The 19,682-nt window shown below is 43.2% G+C and overlaps 1 protein-coding gene across 2 annotated transcripts in view; it reads left to right on the plus strand.

Annotated features, from left to right (window-relative positions):
- Window positions 1–19,682, plus strand: part of POLR3A (RNA polymerase III subunit A) — a 53,612-nt gene that overhangs the window by 18,467 nt on the left and 15,463 nt on the right. For both annotated transcript variants that reach the window (XM_060642364.3, XM_060642365.3), the window contains exons 11-20: window positions 519–659; window positions 4,445–4,514; window positions 5,158–5,285; window positions 5,614–5,752; window positions 7,011–7,175; window positions 10,416–10,588; window positions 14,137–14,248; window positions 16,188–16,306; window positions 17,436–17,573; window positions 19,394–19,564. In XM_060642364.3, the coding sequence (XP_060498347.1) occupies window positions 519–659; window positions 4,445–4,514; window positions 5,158–5,285; window positions 5,614–5,752; window positions 7,011–7,175; window positions 10,416–10,588; window positions 14,137–14,248; window positions 16,188–16,306; window positions 17,436–17,573; window positions 19,394–19,564 (1,356 nt within the window). The remainder of the gene's footprint in view (window positions 1–518; window positions 660–4,444; window positions 4,515–5,157; window positions 5,286–5,613; window positions 5,753–7,010; window positions 7,176–10,415; window positions 10,589–14,136; window positions 14,249–16,187; window positions 16,307–17,435; window positions 17,574–19,393; window positions 19,565–19,682) is intronic.

The following is a 19,682-nucleotide window of genomic DNA, read 5'->3' on the forward strand; positions in this document are numbered from 1 at the left end:
TGGCGGGGTGTTGAGAAGGGGGATGGGCTAAATGGGTGATGGGCATTAAGGAGGGCACTTGTTGGGGTGAACACTGGATGTTCTATGTAAGTGATGAATCACTAAATTCTATTCCTGAAATCATTATTACGCTATATGTTAACTAACTTGAATTTAAATTAAAAAATAAGAATAATAATAAACCCTGAGTTTTTATTTAGTCCATGTGTTTTATTCAACTTTTGCTATAAATCTTTTTCATACCCAGCTGTGACGTCAGTGGCCAGTGGGAGCCCCTTCACATGGCTCTTAACCTTGGTGCTTGCCTCGTATTAAAACAAACTCATTGCATTGTTTTGATCTCATAAAGAATACCTCCACAAGTGACATGTATCTCTTAACAAAACATACAAAGATTTTATTTCCTTAATCTAAAGTGTCCAGTTTTCAAGGAAGCCATTTATTAATATTTTGAAACCATGAAGCTTTTGGATAAATGACTAAGCCCCTCTCCTGTTTTGTTTTTTTGTATTCCACAGGCCAAGGTCAAGCCGCACCGGACCTTCAGATTTAACGAGTGTGTCTGTACACCCTACAATGCGGATTTTGATGGTGATGAGATGAACCTTCATCTTCCTCAAACAGAAGAAGCTAAAGCAGAGGCTCTTGTTCTCATGGGGGTATGTAGGGTAGGGCAGCCCCGCTTCTGTGTAACAGCTTGAAAGGAGGGGGAGGGGAGCATGTGTCCTGTGTGAAAACACCCTGTAGGGTGTAAGGGAGTGTCAGTGACAGGTGGGGAGCTGAAAGGAGTGGGTATTCTTCTGGCCTGTAATATGCGTTTCTAAGGTACAGGACATACATGGAAACCAGCTGGGAAAAGATAGATGCGGGCGTAGCAGTATCTTGACTGTTGGGTGTCAAGGGCACAGCAGATGTTCTGCATAAGTAGATTTTCTGGTAGCTGAAAATTCTTTTGAGTACCCATACACTTTATTGAAGACTTTCCCATAGTATGTTACATACTTGTTTGTCGTCTAAAGGTCACCCTAAACAGAATCATTATATGATGACCCATACCACCATTTCATTTTCCAGCAGTTAAGGGGAGCCCCTTAGATGGCAGAGAAGTTCAGCGATGAGTCACACAGACACCTGCTCTCCAGGAGCGTGCGGCTGGGCTCTCGTTGCTGTGCTACATGGACTACCGGCTCGCGAACCCAGCTGTAGCACAGTGCTGCGCGGGGCTCATCGCTCCTAAATTTAACAGGGCCCCGAACTGTTGAGTTTTTAGAGGCTAGGTTTTCCTTTTTCCCAGTATTCTGGTTTTCTTGTTATGAGTAGATTTGGCTGTGGTTGTTAGTGTTTCTACCCACAAAACACTTCTTACCATTTCTGATAGAGTGTTTTTCATCTCTTTTGGGGTAGGATGTTAGTATCGATTCTAAAGTGAAGGCTGTTAAGTTCTGTAAGCAGATCTATTAAAAGTACATGAGGATTTGGTGGGGACAGGAACGAGTGGCTGCATTCATGGCCTGTGCCTCGGTTTTTCATGCCTAAAGTCGACATCTTTTCTAGTAAAGTATTTGATGTGTTACTTCTTTTGTACACACACTTAATACTAAGAAATTCATGCGGGTAATTTCAGTTTTTTTAGAACATCAGTTTCTTACTTATTCAAACATTGTAGTGTAATGGAGTTATTTAAATAAGGTGAGGTTTTTACACATCACATCTCTTTTTTCTTTATCTCCATGTCTTTTTTTGTTGTTTATTTATTTGAGAGAGAAAGAATGGAGGGGTGGCAGACAGAGAGGGAGAGAGAGAATACCAAGCACACTCCACCCTCAGTGTGGAGCCTGACATGGGGCCCGATTTCACAACCGTGAGATCGTGACCTGAGCCAAGATCAATATTTGGATGCTCAACCGACTGAGCCACCCAGGCACCCTTTTTTTTATCTGTTTGTTGCTTATCCACGAACTTAGATGGTGGCAGTCATGGTTTTTAGTAGCCTTGGTTTTGCTTTTATCTACTTAACATGTTATAAATGCCCCACCTTTGTTGTAAAGTTTTCATATTTATTGATTATAATGGCTTCACAGTATTTCACAAGCTTGCACACCATGATTCACCTACCTTCTGAAAATTTAGGGTGTTTTCCCTGTTTGCTATGAGGACAAATTCCTTAAGGGCCATCTTTGTGCATTTGGAGTCTTCCTTCCGAGTTATTTCTTCAGACCCCTCAGCCTTTTTAAATGATTCAGTTGATGCTTAATGAGTACCTACTGTGTGCCACCAAGTACTCTCCTAGGAGGGCAAGACAGAAGAAAAAAGTCAAAATTCTTGCTTTTATCCTTATTCGAATGGGGAGAGGTGGAGAATAAACCAATATAAAATAGGTCGTGTGGTGGCAAGTGCTGAGAAGAAAAGAATAAATCACAACAAGGAGGAAAGAAAATGAGAGGGGTCCTGTTTCATGGAGGATGGTCTGAGAGGGCCACTAGAACGATAACACTCAAGGCAAGTTCTAAAAGAAGTTGACGAGCAGTGTGGTTGTCAGCAAAAGATCAATCCAAGCAGAGGACCAACAGGTACAGAGACCCTGTGGTGTGATCATACATGAGGTAACAAGAGGCTAGCCTGTTTCCTCCTAAGCCTTGTATTTGTAGCAGTTGTGAGGAGTGCTGTGCTCTGTATTGGGAGATAGCAAGAGAGAAGGTGAGGAGGGCAATGGCCATGAGTGAGATCCACACTCCCACAGTCAGATGGTGCGTTGACCAGTGCACTCATTTTTTCTGACCTTGTACTCTTACTCTAGTAAGCTCTCCAGAGGAAATAACCAGTTGCAAAATCACTTGTAATGATAAAACATTAGAAGCAGGCAATGTCCGCCAATAAAAAAGTTGGTTAGGTTAAATCACATCACATTCGTACCACAAAATCCTGCATGGCCCTTAAACATGATGATGTAGTATTGTTGTCAGCATAAAGCTACTTATGATTTATTTTTTATTTAAAAAGCAGGCTGTGTGTAAGAAAGACATGATCTTATTTCATTTGGTAAATAGATGTTTCCGTGTTTGTAAAAAAGCTTATAGCCAGAAATTGGGAAGGTTATATACCAAAATGTTTTAACTGCAGTTCTTTTGGTTTGGCAGTTCCATGCAGAGATGTTTTTTTGGGATTCTGGGTGGGGTTTTTTTGTTGTTGTCGTTTTGGCTTTTTTCGCTTATCTATATTTTTAGACTTTCTGTAAAAAACATATTTTTGTAACAAAAAAGTAATAATTAGAATGTTGCTAGTGATATCAGCTATGTAAGCTAGTTGCTAGAGATAATGGCCTGTAGCCAACTACTTGGACTTCAGCCATGAGTTCGGTACTGAGGATCCATTTTGTTATAACAGCATATATCATTGGTTAAAAATGACAATAAAACACAGGCTCTAAGGCCAGGATGGAAGATCTTTGTTACCATCAGGACAAATCCCCTCAATTACATGTAAGAAAATTATCATCTAACTGTATCAACTCAGCAGTTCTGTCTCAATAGGTAGGGCTCTAGCCTGAATGTGGTCCCAAATTACTGGGGAGACTTTTACAAAATATGCATATCCCAGCTTCACGTGCTCAGCCCCAGACCACTCCCTTTCCCATCCCAGAGAGATTCTTGAAAACAAGCATGAACGATTACCTTCCAGCCCTCATTGGAGGATCTTTGTTCTGTGAATGTTCACAATAAAGCAGGAACAGGTCTCTGCCTTGGAGGGCCTTTTACTCCAGGTGAGGTTGCCTAGACAACCCACAAATAACATAAGCATCTCCACATCATGATTTAAGCAAATTTACATGTCACTTATTTCCCAACAACAACAACAAAACTTGAGCATATGCACTCTGATGCGCAGAATCTTTTTTAATTTGTTAATTATGCACTGGACAGCTAGCACCCCTTTTTGCTCAGTGTAGGCATTCATTAAATTTTCATTAAATTGTGTCGTTGATTATCATTAGGACTCACTGTCTTCATTAAGAGTTCAACAATTCTGCCCTCGTTGTGGAGAGGTATGAAATTGATTGACCTCAAAGAGAACAGTGCTATTTATCATTCATAGAAGTGAATTTTCTTTGGAGAAGTGAATTTATTAATAACTAGGAAGTCTTACACATACAGAGTTCTTACAGGAATCCAAAGCTTCACTCAGTATTCAGTGTTGGCAGGAACGTCTGACTTCAGTGTTGCAGGTATGTTTTGACTCCTCTTAACAGATGAAGGAGCAAGGAGCTAGTGACAGCTGGGATTGAGAGCCTTGGCTGCCATTTCTCAGTCCCACTTTTCTGCTCGCCTGCTCTTCTTTATTTATGTGTGACAATTCAGAGCGTTTGTGGTGCGGTTCTTTGGACTGCATCATGCAATCCAAAGAGTGTCCGAGAATGGCTAACATGTTGTGTTTGTTTTTCCTTTAGACGAAAGCAAATCTTGTAACACCAAGAAATGGAGAACCACTGATTGCTGCTATTCAGGACTTTCTAACAGGTGTGTTTATGAATTCACTTGAAAGGAGACTATGGAACACTAGGATTCTCATTCACAGTGATTCATGTAGCAACTTGAGAAGCGATTTAATTTCATGTGTTTAATTCTGTTGTTTACTATGTTTGATTCTGAATCTGCTTGAGAGATTTTGGATTGGCTGGTTATTCATTGAATCAGTAAGCATTTGTTCAGCTCCTGACGTGCACTAGACAGTTTTCTAAGCTCTGGAGATAAGACAGTGAGTCAAAATCCCTTGTGGAGCTTAGATTCTAGTGGAAGAGGGAGCCAGCAAGCAGCTATAGGTTTTAACTCACTCCTTACAATATTCCAGATTCCTTTTAAAATCGAAACCTTTTGGGGCGCCTGGGTGGCTCAGTCAGTTAGGCGTCTGACTTTGGCTCAGGTCATGATCTCACAGTTGGTGAGTTTGAGCCCCACGTCGGGTTCTGTGCTGACAGCTCAGTGCCTGGAGCCTGCTTCAGATTGTGTCTCCCTCTCTCTCTCTGCCCCTTGCCCTGCTTGTGCCTCCCCCCCCCAAAAAAAAATAAACTTTTTTAAGGTAAAAAAAAAAATAAAATTTAAACCTTGTAATTGTCTCGCACATTCACTCCATTTCTTTTTGTGGTGTTTGCAACATTCATAGGCGCCTATCTCCTCACTCTTAAGGACACTTTCTTTGACCGAGCCAAGGCCTGCCAAATCATTGCTTCAATATTAGTTGGCAAGGATGAGAAAATTAAAGTTCGCCTCCCACCACCTACAATATTAAAGGTTTGTGCTGGGAGCACCCGGGTGGCTCAGTCGGTTAAACATCTTACTCTTGGTTTCTGCTCGGGTCATGATCTCATAGTTTATGAGATCAAGCCCTGCCTCAGGCTCTGCACTGAGAGTGCAAAGCCTGCTTGGGATTCTCTCTCCCCTCTCTCTGTTCTCCCCCATGTGTACGCATGCATTTTCTTTCTCTCTCTATGCAAATAACTATACATTTAAGATAGTAAAGCTTTGTGCGGGAGCCAGGCATGTCAGGGACAGGTTTGCATGTGAGTACTCTGCAGACCAGGCTCAGCCAGCTGACGTTGTGACTTTCTTCCTCCTTCAGCCTGTCACCCTGTGGACGGGAAAGCAGATATTCAGCGTCATCCTCAGACCTAGTGACGACAATCCAGTAAGGGCCAATCTCCGAACCAAGGGAAAGCAGTACTGTGGCAAAGGAGAAGATCTCTGTGTCAACGATTCCTGTGAGTCAAAGCAGCAGGGTGGGAGCGGGCAGAAAGCAGGTGGCCAATGACTGCCTTCACTTAGCAAGCAAATCCAATGTTTCTCTTAGGCAGGAAGTTTATTCTTTAGGGAAGTGTAGTTGGTATGTCTCCTCAGCTGTGATTCCCCATTTCTCTAAAAAGGAGAGATCATGTAGATACATGATCCAGTGATTAGAATGTTCCTCTCTGGATGTGTTTTAGATGACTAGTGTCTGTAAATTAATGCAATTTCTTTTATTCTGCCCCCCCCTTTTTTGCCATAAGAAAGTATCTCATCATATGAGGCATATAATTTATCATTTTATGTCCAAAAAATGTGTTCATTGTCTAAAAGTATAAGGGACTATTTTTCTATCGCCTCCTGGTCAACTTATTTCTTATAACACGAAGATCAGGTGTAACCACAAGAGGATATAAATGTTAAGCCATCTGAGTCATCCAGACTAATTCAACCCAAAGTATAGTCCACAGACCAGTGCCTTTCAGCCAGCGTTTCCTTTCTGACGCGAGCTCCCTTGCTCACCCCAGACTGCTAACCAGCAGCTCCCCAGCAGGCTCCTCTGGATGGCACTGACTTCGAATGGGCTTTGCTAGCAAGGTCTTGTGACAAGAAATGGATCTCCAGGACTCTGTGCTGAAGAACTGAACCACAGAGTCTCTGAAGGTCAAGATTCCTGTTTTGTAATGAAGAGTAAATGTGTTGAAGGGCACCGATTTTTCTCAGGGTTAGAGCCTTTGCTTTGAAAACACACCTCTGGTCTTTCAGGTGTTTTGGCTTCCTTGTTTTAGATTGTATTTTGTTTCTTCTCAAGTAATTCCATTTTGTTGTATAGGCTCTTCATGGTGGTGTCATCAGTTTTCATCATCTTGGGGGAATAACAAAGTGCTTTACAGTTTATGGAGTAGTTTGTGGCATGTGATTTCATCAGATGCTCACAACATCCCTGTGACACAGGATAAGTGCTTGGTGCTGTCACTTATAGTTCACAGTTGAAAATGAGGGTCCTGTAGTACATTTCAGAGTTAGGACTGTAAGGTAAATAACTGGGCTTTTCATGCTTCTCAAAAGTCCCTAGATTTCTCTCTTTTTCCCCTCAAAAAATTTTGAGAGAATTTTGCTTTGCTTTGCTTTGCTTTAATTTTCATAATGGGAGCATGCTTTCTCCACTGCCCCACGTTGGAACGAGGCTGAGTAGTAAGTAATTGTTCAAGTGCCCAATCTTTGCTGTCCTTGCAGACGTTACCATCCAGAACAGTGAGTTGATGAGCGGCAGCATGGACAAGGGAACGTTGGGATCAGGATCGAAGAACAATATTTTTTACATTTTGCTGAGAGACTGGGGGCAGAACGAAGCTGCCGATGCAATGTCACGCCTTGCCAGGCTGGCTCCTGTCTACCTCTGTGAGTATCTCCAGCGTCCTCGGCGTATGGTGGTGGTTGCTCGGGTTTCAGGGCTGTGCGTTAGCTTGTTCTTTTACCTTTGTTTCCTTCCCCCAGCCCCCACATGCCACACACATACCCGCACATAGGAAAGGAGACTTACTCCAGGCTGAATCATTTGGGACTTACAGAACGGGATCAGCTCAGTACTGACTTGCCTGGTTTCAGATTTGAACTTGCTCTTGAATTCTTCTCTCAAAATGCCCAGTAGCTCTGCGATGCCAGTCAGACAGGGTTGTTAGACAAGGGCCCTCCGCAGGCTGCTTCCAAGGTACCTGCGCTCCACCTATGGCCCTCTGGGCCCTCACAGCTCAGCTCTGCTGGGTTACTCTGTGTTTCCCTTCTCTCCTTGCACATACGTGCAGGTTTTTACGTGCCCAAAAACGTTTCATTTCCACCCTTACACTTGATCGATTGTTTGGCTGGGTATAGAGCTCTGGATTGAATTTTATTTTTCGTCAGAATTTTGAAGGTACTGCTCTACTCTACAGAGTTGCCGTGAAAGTGTATTTCTATTCTTATTTTCAACTTTTGTATGTGTCTTCATTTTGGAAGCTTTGCAAATCCTCTTTGTTCTGGAAGTTCACACTGTAGACGCTTGGTATGTGTCTTTTTTTCATTCATTGTGTTGGGCACTCTGTAAGCTCTCTTAATCTGCCTCCGTGTGTCCTTTGGTTGTGGAAATTTTGTTTTTGTTTGATAATTTTCTCACCTTAACTTTCTCTGTTCTTTTTGGAATTTTTGTTCATTTTGTAAGTAGAGCTTCTAGATTGACTCTGTGATTTTTCTTACCTTCTTTTCTCTGTTGTCCATTTCTTTGTTTCTGGATTCACTTTATCTTTTTTTTGTTTTTAATGTTTATTTATTTGGGTGGGGGAAGAGGCAGAGAGGGAGAAAGAGAATCCCAAGCAGGCTCCAGCACTGTCAGCAAAGAGCCCAGTAGGGGGGATTCAATCCCATGAACTGTGAGATCATGACCTGAGCTGAAAGCAAGAGTCAGGACATTTAACCGACTGAGCAAGTCAGGTGCCCCTCAGTTTAACTTTTAAAAATGATTTCCTAGAGGGGCATCTGGGTGGCTTAGTCAACTAAGTGGCCAACTTCGGCTCAGGTCATGATCTCACAGTTTGTGAGTTTGAGCCCCACATCGGGCTCTGCTGACAGCTCAGAGCCTGGAGACTGCTTCGGATTCTGTGTCTCCCTCTCTCTCTGCCCCTCCCCTGCTCGAACTCTGTTTAGTCAGTAAAGTGGGCCAACTTCAGCTCAGGTAATGATCTCATGGTCCGTGAGTTCAAGCCCCACGTTGGGCTCTGTGCTGACAGCTCAGATCCTGGAGCCTGCTTCAGATTCTGTGTCTCCCTCTCTCTCTGCCCCTCCCCCCACTCACACCTCTCTCTCTCTCTTTCTCTGTCAAAAGTAAATACATAAATAAAAAATTAAAAGTGAGTTCCTCGGGGCACCTGGGTGGCTCAGTTGGTTATGCATCCAACTCTTGGTTTTGGTTCAGGTCATGATCTTACAGTTCATGAGTTCCCCCTGGGCTCTGTGCTGACATTGCAGAGCCTGCTTGGGATTCTTCTCTCCTCCCCTCAGTTGCTCTCTGCCCCTCCCCCATTCATGTTCTCGCTCTCAAAAATAAAGTTAAAAAAAATTTTAAGTGATTTCCTCTATTGATTTTTTTTTTTTTATTTTAACTATCATTTATTTCACTTCCAACTATATTTTCCATGTTTCTTATTTGCAGGTAGATTTTGATTTTTGGGTTTGTTTTTTTGTTTGAAGACTTCCTGTTCTTGATCTCCAGATACCTCTTCTCTATCAGAGACAATGTTTTTCATAGATTTATCTGAAAATTCTCCCTGAATTTTCTCTTTAGTTTTGTTTTTCTGTGCATTTGTTGTCTTTAGTCTTTCATGTTGAAGACTTTCCTCAGAGGTCTGGTGGTCCCAGGGGCGCCTGGTTGGCTCAGTTGGTTAAGCCTCAGACTTTGGCTCAGGTCATGATCTCACATTTTGTCAGTTCGAGCCTTGCGTTGGACTCTGTGCTGATAGCTCGGAGCTTGGAGCCTGCTTCAGATTGTGTCTCCTTCTCTCTGCTCCTCCCCGACTTGTGCTCGCTCTCTCTCTCTCTCTCTCTCTCTCTCTCTCTGAAAAACAAATAAACGTTATGTTTTTTTTTTAATCTGGTGGTCCCTGGCTATCCATTCATATTTTGGGGAGTGAGACACCAAACACCGATTGGAAATGGACGGAGCCTGTTGGTTGATGGACTTCTCAGTCCCTTGATTGAGCTGCAAGGCAACATTTTCATTGAGGAACTACCAAATAGCCCTGTCAGTAATACTTTTCTCTAGGGAGGCTTGGTTTCTGCAGGGACATAACTTCCGCTCTCAGTCTCCCACCCAAGTTGAGACCTGCTTCTCAGGATTCTGGGATGTGGCCAGGGAAAGGGACTAATGAATCACAGTCATAGTATATACAGACCTCATGCCCTGCTTTACAGTCCTCCCTCTCTGTTTGCACTTAGGATCCCTCAGTCTAGAGCTCTCTAATTCCGTATACTGGGACATAAACTCTCATCTTCCACAGGAAAATACTGGTTTTCTATCAGGTTTCCTTATCTCCAACACATACGTTGTCTCTAGCATCTGCAGAAGCTGGCAGTATAGTTTCTGAGCATTTCCAGACTCATGGGTCCTCATTTCCATAGCCACTCTTAGGTATCCCTTCCCCACCCTGCTAAGCCAAGTGCCTCTCATCCACCCATTTTCTACATACGTTAGCGTTGGAATTATTGACCATGTGTAGTTCCCTCAAAGGTGGGGTTTTTCTGTGTTTGGGGAGGATTTCTGAAGAAGGAAGGGGGTGTGGGCAGAAAGGTATCTGAGATGATGTCTTAGAACAAGAAGTCAGATGGCTCGCTTTCCATTGCTGACTTTGTCCAGCTGCTTTTTGGTATTTAATATTGGTCTGCTGTATATTATAGTTAGTTGGGGGGAGTACTTGCTCCCCACTGGGTTGTAACGTCTCTGACAGGATTCAGTGAGTCTTGGTCATTTTGATGTAACTCTCTACAGACTGATACATTTTTATTTAATTGGGTCATGATATATTCTCTCAAGGTATAAACTGGTTTGTATATAGTGGGTTGACTAACATCCATGGCACTCTCTTTCTGCTCTACCTGCCGACTATTCTGCAGCAAACCGTGGATTCTCCATCGGGATTGGTGACGTCACACCTGGTCAAGGGTTGCTAAAGGCCAAGTATGAGTTGCTGAATGCTGGCTATAAAAAATGTGATGAGTACATTGAAGCCCTAAACACAGGAAAGCTGCAGCAGCAGCCTGGTTGCACCGCTGAGGAGACTCTAGAGGTGAGTCTGCTCCTTGGGTGGGTTAGCCACTTCATGCCCACAGGGCTGTGCTGCAAGCCTGAAGAGAAGGTAGCAGAGGGAGGAGGAAGTAAAGGCAGTGCCTTTAGCCCCAGGTCAGCCCTGTGCGGCGTGTGTGTGTTCTCGTTTAACAAGGGGAGGGCCTTCAATCGGATCCTTTACATCCCTAGCAGCTTTCACGTTCTAGGTGGTGAAAACAGACATCTGTTCACTTGACCACATGGGGCTGCTCTTGTTCCAGCGTCACACTTAGGCCCCTTCTGTAGCTGGTACTCACATGCTTGTGCCCTTTCTATTTCTAGCATCTTTGGAGTAGAGACTGGCAACCACAGCTCTTTAAACGGATGGTCTTTGAAGGAGCACCTAGCTGGTTCGGTCGGTAGAGCCTGCAGCTCTTGATCTCAGGGTTGTAGGTTTGAGCCCCACATTGGATATAGAGATTACTTAAAAATCAAATCTTTAAAAAAATAAAAATCAATGGATGGTCTTCAAAAGAGACTGGAGCACAGAAGAGGGAAAATTCATATCACATGCCTATCTGCTTCCCCTGTCACATTAGAAACTAGGTTAGCTGAGAACGTGCCGAGCAAGGGTCAGAATCAGAATGAGGACCAGCCTCTGGGAGCTCTGCATTCTCTCAGGCAGCCTGGGTCAGCAGTCTGACTGCACCAGGATTTCACCTGGCTTTCTTCTGTCTCCCCTGCAGCCCATGGCTCAGAGCTTTAACTCACCTAAGTGTGGAAAAATGGATAAGCAATAAGAAATTTTCTGATGACATGAATTTTTTGTGAAATAGGAAGAAAGCAGAGTTGTAGGCACCATTCACCATTAGCTCATTCTTAATCTCACTGAGTCTTTTCATTTATTTTTTTACTTTTTAAATCCCAGTTAGCTAGCATATAGTGTAGTAATGATTTCAGTCATAGAATTTAGTGATTCATCACTTACATGTAAACCCAGTACTCATCCCAACAAGTACCCTCCTTAATGCTCATCACCCATTTAGCCCATCCCCTCACCCAATACCCCACCAGCAATCCTCAGTTTGTTCTCTGTATTTAAGTCTCTTATGGTTTGTCTCCCTCGCTCTACTTATCTTATTTTTGCTTCCCCTCGCCTATGTTTATCTGTTTTGTTTCTTAAATTCCAAATGAGTGAAATCATACGATTTTTATCTTTCTCTGACTTATTTCACTTAGCATAATACACTCGAGTTCCATCCACGTTGTCGCAAATGGCAAAGATTTTATTCTTTTTGATTGCCAAGTAATTTTCCATCGTGTGTACGTATGTATGTGTGTGTACATACACACACATACATACATATACACCACATCTTTATCCAGTCATCAGTCGATGGACATTTGGGCTTTCCATACTTTGACTATTGTCAGTAGTGCTGCAATAAGCATTGGGGTGCATGTGCGCCTTCGAATCAGCATTTTTGTATCCTTTGGATAAATACCTAGTAGTGCATTTGCTGGATTGTAAGGTAGTTTTGTTTTTAATTTTTTAGGAACCTCCATACTGTTTTCCAGAGCGGCTGCACCAGTTTGCATTCCCATCAACAGTGCAAAAGCAGTTCCCCTTTCTCTGCATCCTCGCTAACATCTGTTGTTTCTCGAGTTGTTAATTTTAGCCATTCTGACAGGTGTGAGGTGGTATCTCATTGTGGTTTTGATTTGTATTTTCTTGATGATGAATGATGTTGAGCTTCTTTTCATGTGTCTTTTAGCTATCTGGATGTCTTCTTTGGAAAAGTGTCTATTCATTTCTTTTGCCCATTTCTTCACTGGATTATTTGTTTTTTGGTATTGAATTTGATAAGTTCTTTATAGATTTTCGATACTAACCCTTTATCTGGTATGCCATTTGGAAATAATCTTCTCCCATTCCTTCAGTTGCTTTCAGTTGCCCATTCCTTCAGTTTTGCTGATTGTTTCCTTCACTATGCAGAAGCTTTTTATCTTGATGAGGTCCCGGTAGTTAATTTTTGCTTTTGTTTACCTTGCCTTTGTCAAGTAAGAAGTTGCTGCGGCTGAGGTCTTTTGCCTGTTTTCTTCTCTAGGATTTTGATGGCTTTTTGTCTTATTTTTAGGTCTTTCATCCATTTTGAGTTTGTTTTTGTGTATGGTAAGAAAGTGGTCTGGGTTCATTCTTCTGCATGTTGCTGTCCAGTGTTCCCAACACCATTTGTTGAAGAGATTGTCTTTATTCCATTGGATATTCTTTCCTGCTTTGTTGAAGATTAGTTGGCCATACGTTTGTGGGTCCACTTCTGGGTTGTCTATTCTGTTCCATTGATCTATGTGTCTGTTTTTGTGCCAGTACCATATGATTACAGCTTTGTAATATAGTCTGAAGTCCAGAATTGTGATGCCCCCAGCTTTGGTTTTCTTTTTCAACATTACTTTTACTATTTGGGGTCTTTTCTGGTTCCATACAAATTTTAGAATTGTTTGTTCTAGCTCTGTGAAGAATGCTGGTGTTATTTTGATAGGAATTGCATTGAACATGTGGATTGCTTTGGATATTTAACAATAATAAAATAAATAAACAAAGTTTAACAATATTTGTTCTTCTGATCCATGAGCATGGAATGTTTTTCCAAAAAGGAAAATTGTCAGAATTGTCTTCTTCAGTTTCTTTCATAAGTCTCCTATAGTTTTCAACGTATAGATCTTTCACTTCTTTGGTTAGGTTTATCCCTAGGTATTTTATGGGTTTTGGTGCAATTGCAATGAGAACAAGTCCTCTTTCTGCTGCTTCATTATTGGTGTATAGAAATGCAACCAATTTCTGTAAATTGATTTTATATCCTGCGACTTTGCTGAATTCATGTTATCAGTTCTAGCAGTTTTTTGATTAATCTCTCTGAGTCTTGAGAGAGAGAGAGAAATGGATGTTCCTCACTGGCACTTACCTAGGAATTTACTTGAGTCTCCAGCAGCATTTGTTTTTAGTGGAACCATGACTCGTAACTGATTTAGCACCCTCTCTGTGAGCTGAGAAAGGACACCTTGTAGATGAGCTCATGGACTAGAATATTCCTGTAGAGTCACCTTATCACACGCTTAACTTGTGAGAATTCACATGTGTGCTTGGAAAGTAAAAATAAGAGGTAAATTTTAGAATTAGCATAAACAGTTTTCCGTTACTACATACTACATGGTAGCTTCTGTTCCTAAGTGTATTTAGGCCTCTACATGTGCATGTACAGTCGATATGTATACAGACATATTGTAGAGGATGCTATACACATGCTATATTATACTTTCTGCCTTAGGGGCCATTTAAAGGATTTTTCAAGACTTCGTTACTAATCATTTTTACCTTAAACACTGATTTGGAACCTTTCCTTCCTCATGGAAGGTTAGGGTCTTTATAGATAAGGCATATTGATCTTCAAAAGCTTGAAACCCTTTATTGGAAATCTGACATCTGGCTTAAATTTTGTCAGATTTCATTAAATGTCAGGTTGAACGTTGGTAGTCAGCAGAGTCCTCATGCACCTCGCTTTTTCCCTCCAGGCTCTGATCCTGAAGGAGCTATCTGTGATCCGCGACCACGCGGGCAGTGCCTGCCTCCGGGAACTGGATAAGAGCAATAGCCCACTCACCATGGCTCTGTGCGGCTCCAAAGGTGTGCGCTCCTCCACCAACTGCCCTCATTGCATTCTCTGTATGGGCTGGCAGGTTTTCTCCCAGAAAATGCAGGAGTAATTTCAGACCGTTCATTTATAAGGGTATGTCTTGGGGCACCTGGGTGCATCTGTTGGTTAAGCATCCGACTCTTGGTTTCAGCTGAAGTCATGATCCTCGAGGTTTATAAGTCAGAGCCCCGTGTCCGGCTCCATGCTCTTAGCACGGAGTCTGCCTGGGATTCTCTCTCTTTCCTCTCTCTCTCTACCCCTACCCCTACCCCACTCGTGTCCTCTGTCTCTCTCGAAAAATAAATATATGTATATTTAATATATAAATATGTACATATTAAAATATATATGTATATATATAAAGGCATACTTTTTTTATTAAAAAAATTTTTTTAATGTATATTTATTTTTGAGAGAGAGGAGACACAGAATCTGAAGCAGGCTCCAGGCTCTGAGCTGTCAGCACAGAGCCCGACATGGGACTCGAACCCATGAGCCGTGAGATCATGACCTGAGCTGAAGTTGGACGCTCAACCAACTGAGCCACTCAGGTGCCCCAGGGCATATCTTTTTAAATCATATGTATAGAAAGAGACTTAATTATTTACATTTTAGACATTTAACTCCTATTTTTTTTTTATTTTTTTAACGCTTATTATTGAGAGACAGAGAGACACAGAGCGTGAGCAGGGTAGGGGTAGAGAGAGGGGGAGACACAGAATCCGAAGTAGGCTCCAGGCTCTGAGCTGTTAGCACAGAGCCCGACGCAGGGCTCAAACTCACAAACCGCGAGATCGTGACGTGAGCCGAAGTCGGTCGCCCAACCAACTGAGCCACCCAGGCGCCCCCCAATTTTTTTTAAATTTTTTTAACGTTTACTTAATTTTTGAGAGACAGAGCATTAGCAGGGGAGGGGCAGAGAGAGAGGGAGACACAGCATCCAAAGTAGGCTCCAGGCTCTGAGCCCACATCGGGCTCTGTGCTAACAGCTCAGAGCCTGGAGCCTGCTTCAGATTCTGTGTCTCCCTCTGTCTCTGGCCCTCCCCTGTTCGTGCTCTGTCTCTCTCTGTCTCAAAAATAAATAAATGTTAAAAAAAATAAAAATTAAAAAAACAATAAAAAATAAAAAAAGCTTTCTAAATTAATGTATTTAGTGATATGGTAAATGCTTTAATTTCATAGTTGTCTAGGACCTAAAGCGTTAAGTTTCATGGTACTGCATTCAGATTCAAAACCTCCATGCTTCTATTTCTGTAAATTTTTTTGGCAGAATAAAGTCCAACTTTGCTGCTTCCCTCCCACCCCCTACAGTGTTCACCTTCCTGCTCCTGGTGAGCATGCCCCCCACTTTCCCATTCCTGTGTCTTTGCTTCCCACTTTTCCACTTACTTTGGAATTTCTCCCCTCATCCCTTCTTATTTTTTTTTTTTTTTTTGAACATTTTTTATTTATTTTTGGGACAGAGAGAGACAGAGCATGAACGGGGGAGGGGCAGAGAGAGAGGGAGACACAGAATCGGAAACAGGCTCCAGGCTCCAAGCCATCAGCCCAGAGCCTGACGCGGGGCTCGAACTCACGGACCGCGAGATCGTGACCTGGCTGAAGGTCACGCCACCCAGGCGCCCCCCTCATCCCTTCTTATATCCACATTGTAATGTCCTCCAAGAGTTCAGCCTTGTGGCAGACTCTTCCCTGCAAGTCTTTCCTCCAGCCCCAAAGTGCTTACACTCCCTGCTGAGCCCTGCAGCTCTCCCTCAGCTTTTCTTCTGTTGCTGAGGGCTCCACCCTGTATTATTCTCGTTTTGGCTCTTACTGTCCCTAGACCATGAGCCTGCGCTGTCATATTCCTGTTTTATCCCACGGATCTTCTTGTGCTTCAATTAACGTGGTTCGGTAAACAAATGTTACATTCCTGACCTGTTTCCCCAGGTTCTTTCATTAACATATCACAGATGATTGCCTGTGTAGGACAGCAAGCCATCAGTGGCTCTCGAGTGCCAGATGGCTTTGAAAACAGGTCCTTGCCTCACTTTGAAAAACACTCAAAGGTAAGTAGTAGTGGTTAAGACAGAACTTTGGAGGGCAACCGTGGGGAGTCCGGAAGAGTATTGGGAACCCTGTGCTGCCAGCGCTCCCAGAGGGGGCGTGTGTGGGCGGGCTCCTCTGGGGCCTTCCCTCTCCAACCCCTACAGAGTCGTGTAGGAGCCTTGTTAGATTTGCTGCTACCAAACTTGATCAATGCCCTCTTGTTTTCTCTCCAAGAGGGAGGATTTCAAGGTCCTTTCCAATAATCAAAATCTATAGATACCTCATGTCTGATCAATGTGTGATTATGGGAACACTGACATCCAAGTATGGGGATTTTAAAATAGTGATAATATGAACCACACTAAAACGACCAGGAAAGTCCAGATTTTCCTCTCGACTTCTCGAACTCGGTTTTTAAATGACCTCTGGGTTTCAGTGGCACTGGTGGTTTGGGCACTGGTATAAGCAGAAATAGACAAATCTGTGCTAGGCTTCTTCTGGGACTCAGGGACAGACAACTTTTAAGTCTAGGTGAGGAACTTAGAGTAGGTTTGGTCACTCAGATTCTGGATTTGGAGTCAGCTCTTATTCCCATTAAAGCACAGATACTGCAGCTGCTCTTATCCCATGGGACTGTGGGGTTTCTGTCCAGCCACCCCCCCCTCCCCCCAGGGAAACAGGACTGCTGTACTGGGAATGTGTAGGTATTTTCTGTATCATACAGTCTGAGGAACATTTTAAGGACTCTGTCCAAGATCAGAATTCACTAGAAGTCAGAGAGCCAAGTGGTCACTGGAATGGTGCCTATCTGTGCATGTCAGGCTCAGAGTTCTAAGGGAGCCTGACAAATTTAAAGGGGAGGCTGGGGGCATTCAAACTGCTTGGTCCACTTGCCTGCCACTGGCACCAGCACCAGCACCAGCACCAGCCCTGCCTGGGAGCTCACCCTCCTTGTCTCTGGGAAGGATGGTTTATGCCAAGTTCTTTCTCCTTTGAGAAAGGGCGTGTAAAATCTGCCCCTTCATAAGCGTGCATTGGCCAGGTATTTATAGTCTAAAGGTGGGACATTTTGTGATTTGAATGAGGTTTGAAGTTGTGGAGCTTGAAGGTTTTTTGTCTGGCTTTTCTTTTTTCCCCACCTCTCTTTAGCTCCCAGCTGCCAAAGGCTTTGTGGCTAATAGCTTTTATTCCGGTTTGACACCGACCGAGTTTTTCTTCCACACAATGGCTGGCCGGGAAGGTCTAGTCGACACAGCCGTAAAGACTGCTGAAACGGGATACATGCAGGTAATTTGAAGAAATGTAGGCCATTAGCGGCAGAGCAGGACAGGGTTCCGAGGATTTTGACTGCTGAGTGTTTACATATTTTGTACATGAACTGTCATGTATCGAGTCTTAGTATTTAAAAAGAATAATTGGAAAATGCGGGAGCCCTGGAAATAAACAGCATAAGAAGGTAATATGTTCACTTCATCCCTTATGCCTTAAGTGATTCAGACCAGGCCAGGGCCACACTCACCAAAGCTGTACTGAGAACGTGGACTGGAAGTGTATCCGGGGACACGTTACTGAGCCTCACTGGGCTTTTGTTTCCTAATCCATGAAGATGTGGATGACAGTACCTACATCCCAATGATTGAGAGGACTCTGCTTCTCACTTGGCAACTATTTATGTAGCCTCTTGTTTTTTAATTTTAACTGACTCCAAGAACTTACTCCGGTGCCTGCAGGAGGTCTTGGACACTTGGAGGGATGGCTCTCCATCATATGTGCAACTCCGGGACAGTAGGCTCAGGGCGACGGGATGAAACTAGAGGGCTTCCTGTTCCCATGCTTCTCAGACCGCCATAAAAATATCCCTAATGGCAGAGAAGTAAGAACACATCCCGACTTCATTCTTCCTTATATAAGACCACAAGCAGAGGATTTCATTTCATTCCCTGATTATCATTTTCTCCTCTGTCTTCCATGACCTGTGTTTGCTTTTATATTTTTTCAATGTTCCTGTCTCCTTATAACATCAGATAAAGTCAAATCTCCCAGTTGCTGGGCTGTGAACTTGCTGTGGCTTTGAGTCCCCTTTGTCCCCACTGTGGATCCCAGTTTAAGAAGCACAGCCCTTTGCAGGCTGGGAAAGCAGAACTGATCAACCAGAGGTGTGAATAAGACAGGCAGAGCAAACAAGGTTGATGAAGGTGAGAGCAGGCTGGAGTCCATAGAAATAGCTATTTCCATAAATATGTGTGTGTCCTCATCAATACTTCCCCTTTTCATCACGTTTTGATGGGAAATTGCCCTTCAGTTTTGGAGTGTGCTGCTTTTGTCAAAAACCCAACAGACTGTGAAATGCTTTTACCACTCTTGCCAGAATGTCTTTTGACTTTATTTTTTGACTTTACCTTTTTGAAGTAGAGAGTATGACTTTCCCAGAGCAGTGTGTTAACTTAGAACAAATTAGTTCTGGCACGAGGGATTTTTGTTTTGAGGTTGCCTGGAGGAAGATTTCTCTTTAATTCACTGCACCACCATCACACTGCTGGCTGGAGCATTCTACTGGTGGACAGTTCTCCCTAAGCAGATGTGAGAAATGGCTGCTGCCTGCTGGTTCAGACACAATGCCATCCCTGTTCTCTTTTCTTCCCCCTGGGTCCCAGAAGGGGGTATGCACCTGAGATCCTCTGTAATTCATATTGAAGTCCACCCACAGGGGTCCTGGATTCAGTTGTGTTTAGAAATGTAAAGCTGTTGCATTAATTTATACCTTAGGGAGAAAGAGAGGGAAGGGGCAAAAGGGCCTAGGAAAACAGTTAGTGTTTACAGAATCCTTTGGGGGTGATGGGCCTTAAATTACATGTATTCAAAAACACACTAAAGCACTCGAGGTTGGGCGTATTCTGAATCCCACTGCACAGGCTTACGGGTCACTTCTGGGCTTGCTGTTCCAAAGGGCCAGGGGACTCTTTCTTAAGGGATTTCTAATAAAATATTTTAAATGATGAAAGTGCTGGTAACCTTGAAAGTTAGCGTTGCAGATCTCATCCCCTGCACACGTGACTGGCCTTCTCAAAGCAGCTGAGCGTTTATTTCCTCTCCTCCTTTTCCTTCAGAGAAGGCTTGTCAAGTCCCTTGAAGATCTTTGCTCACAATACGATCTGACAGTCCGAAGCTCTACGGGTGATATTATCCAGTTCATTTACGGGGGAGATGGCTTGGATCCTGCAGCTATGGAGGGAAAAGATGAACCTTTAGAGTTCAAAAGGGTTCTGGACAACATCAAAGTAAGATTTAGCATTATATCTGGGGTTAGTGTGTTTCCAAGGACGTGTGTTTACAATGGAGGCATCCTTTGGAGTATCACACACAGTTAATGCTCGAGTTATATCTATCCAGCCACCG

This window comes from Panthera onca, chromosome D2 (genome assembly GCF_046562875.1).
Source record: "Panthera onca isolate mPanOnc1 chromosome D2, mPanOnc1 haplotype 2, whole genome shotgun sequence".
NCBI lineage: Eukaryota > Metazoa > Chordata > Mammalia > Carnivora > Felidae > Panthera > Panthera onca.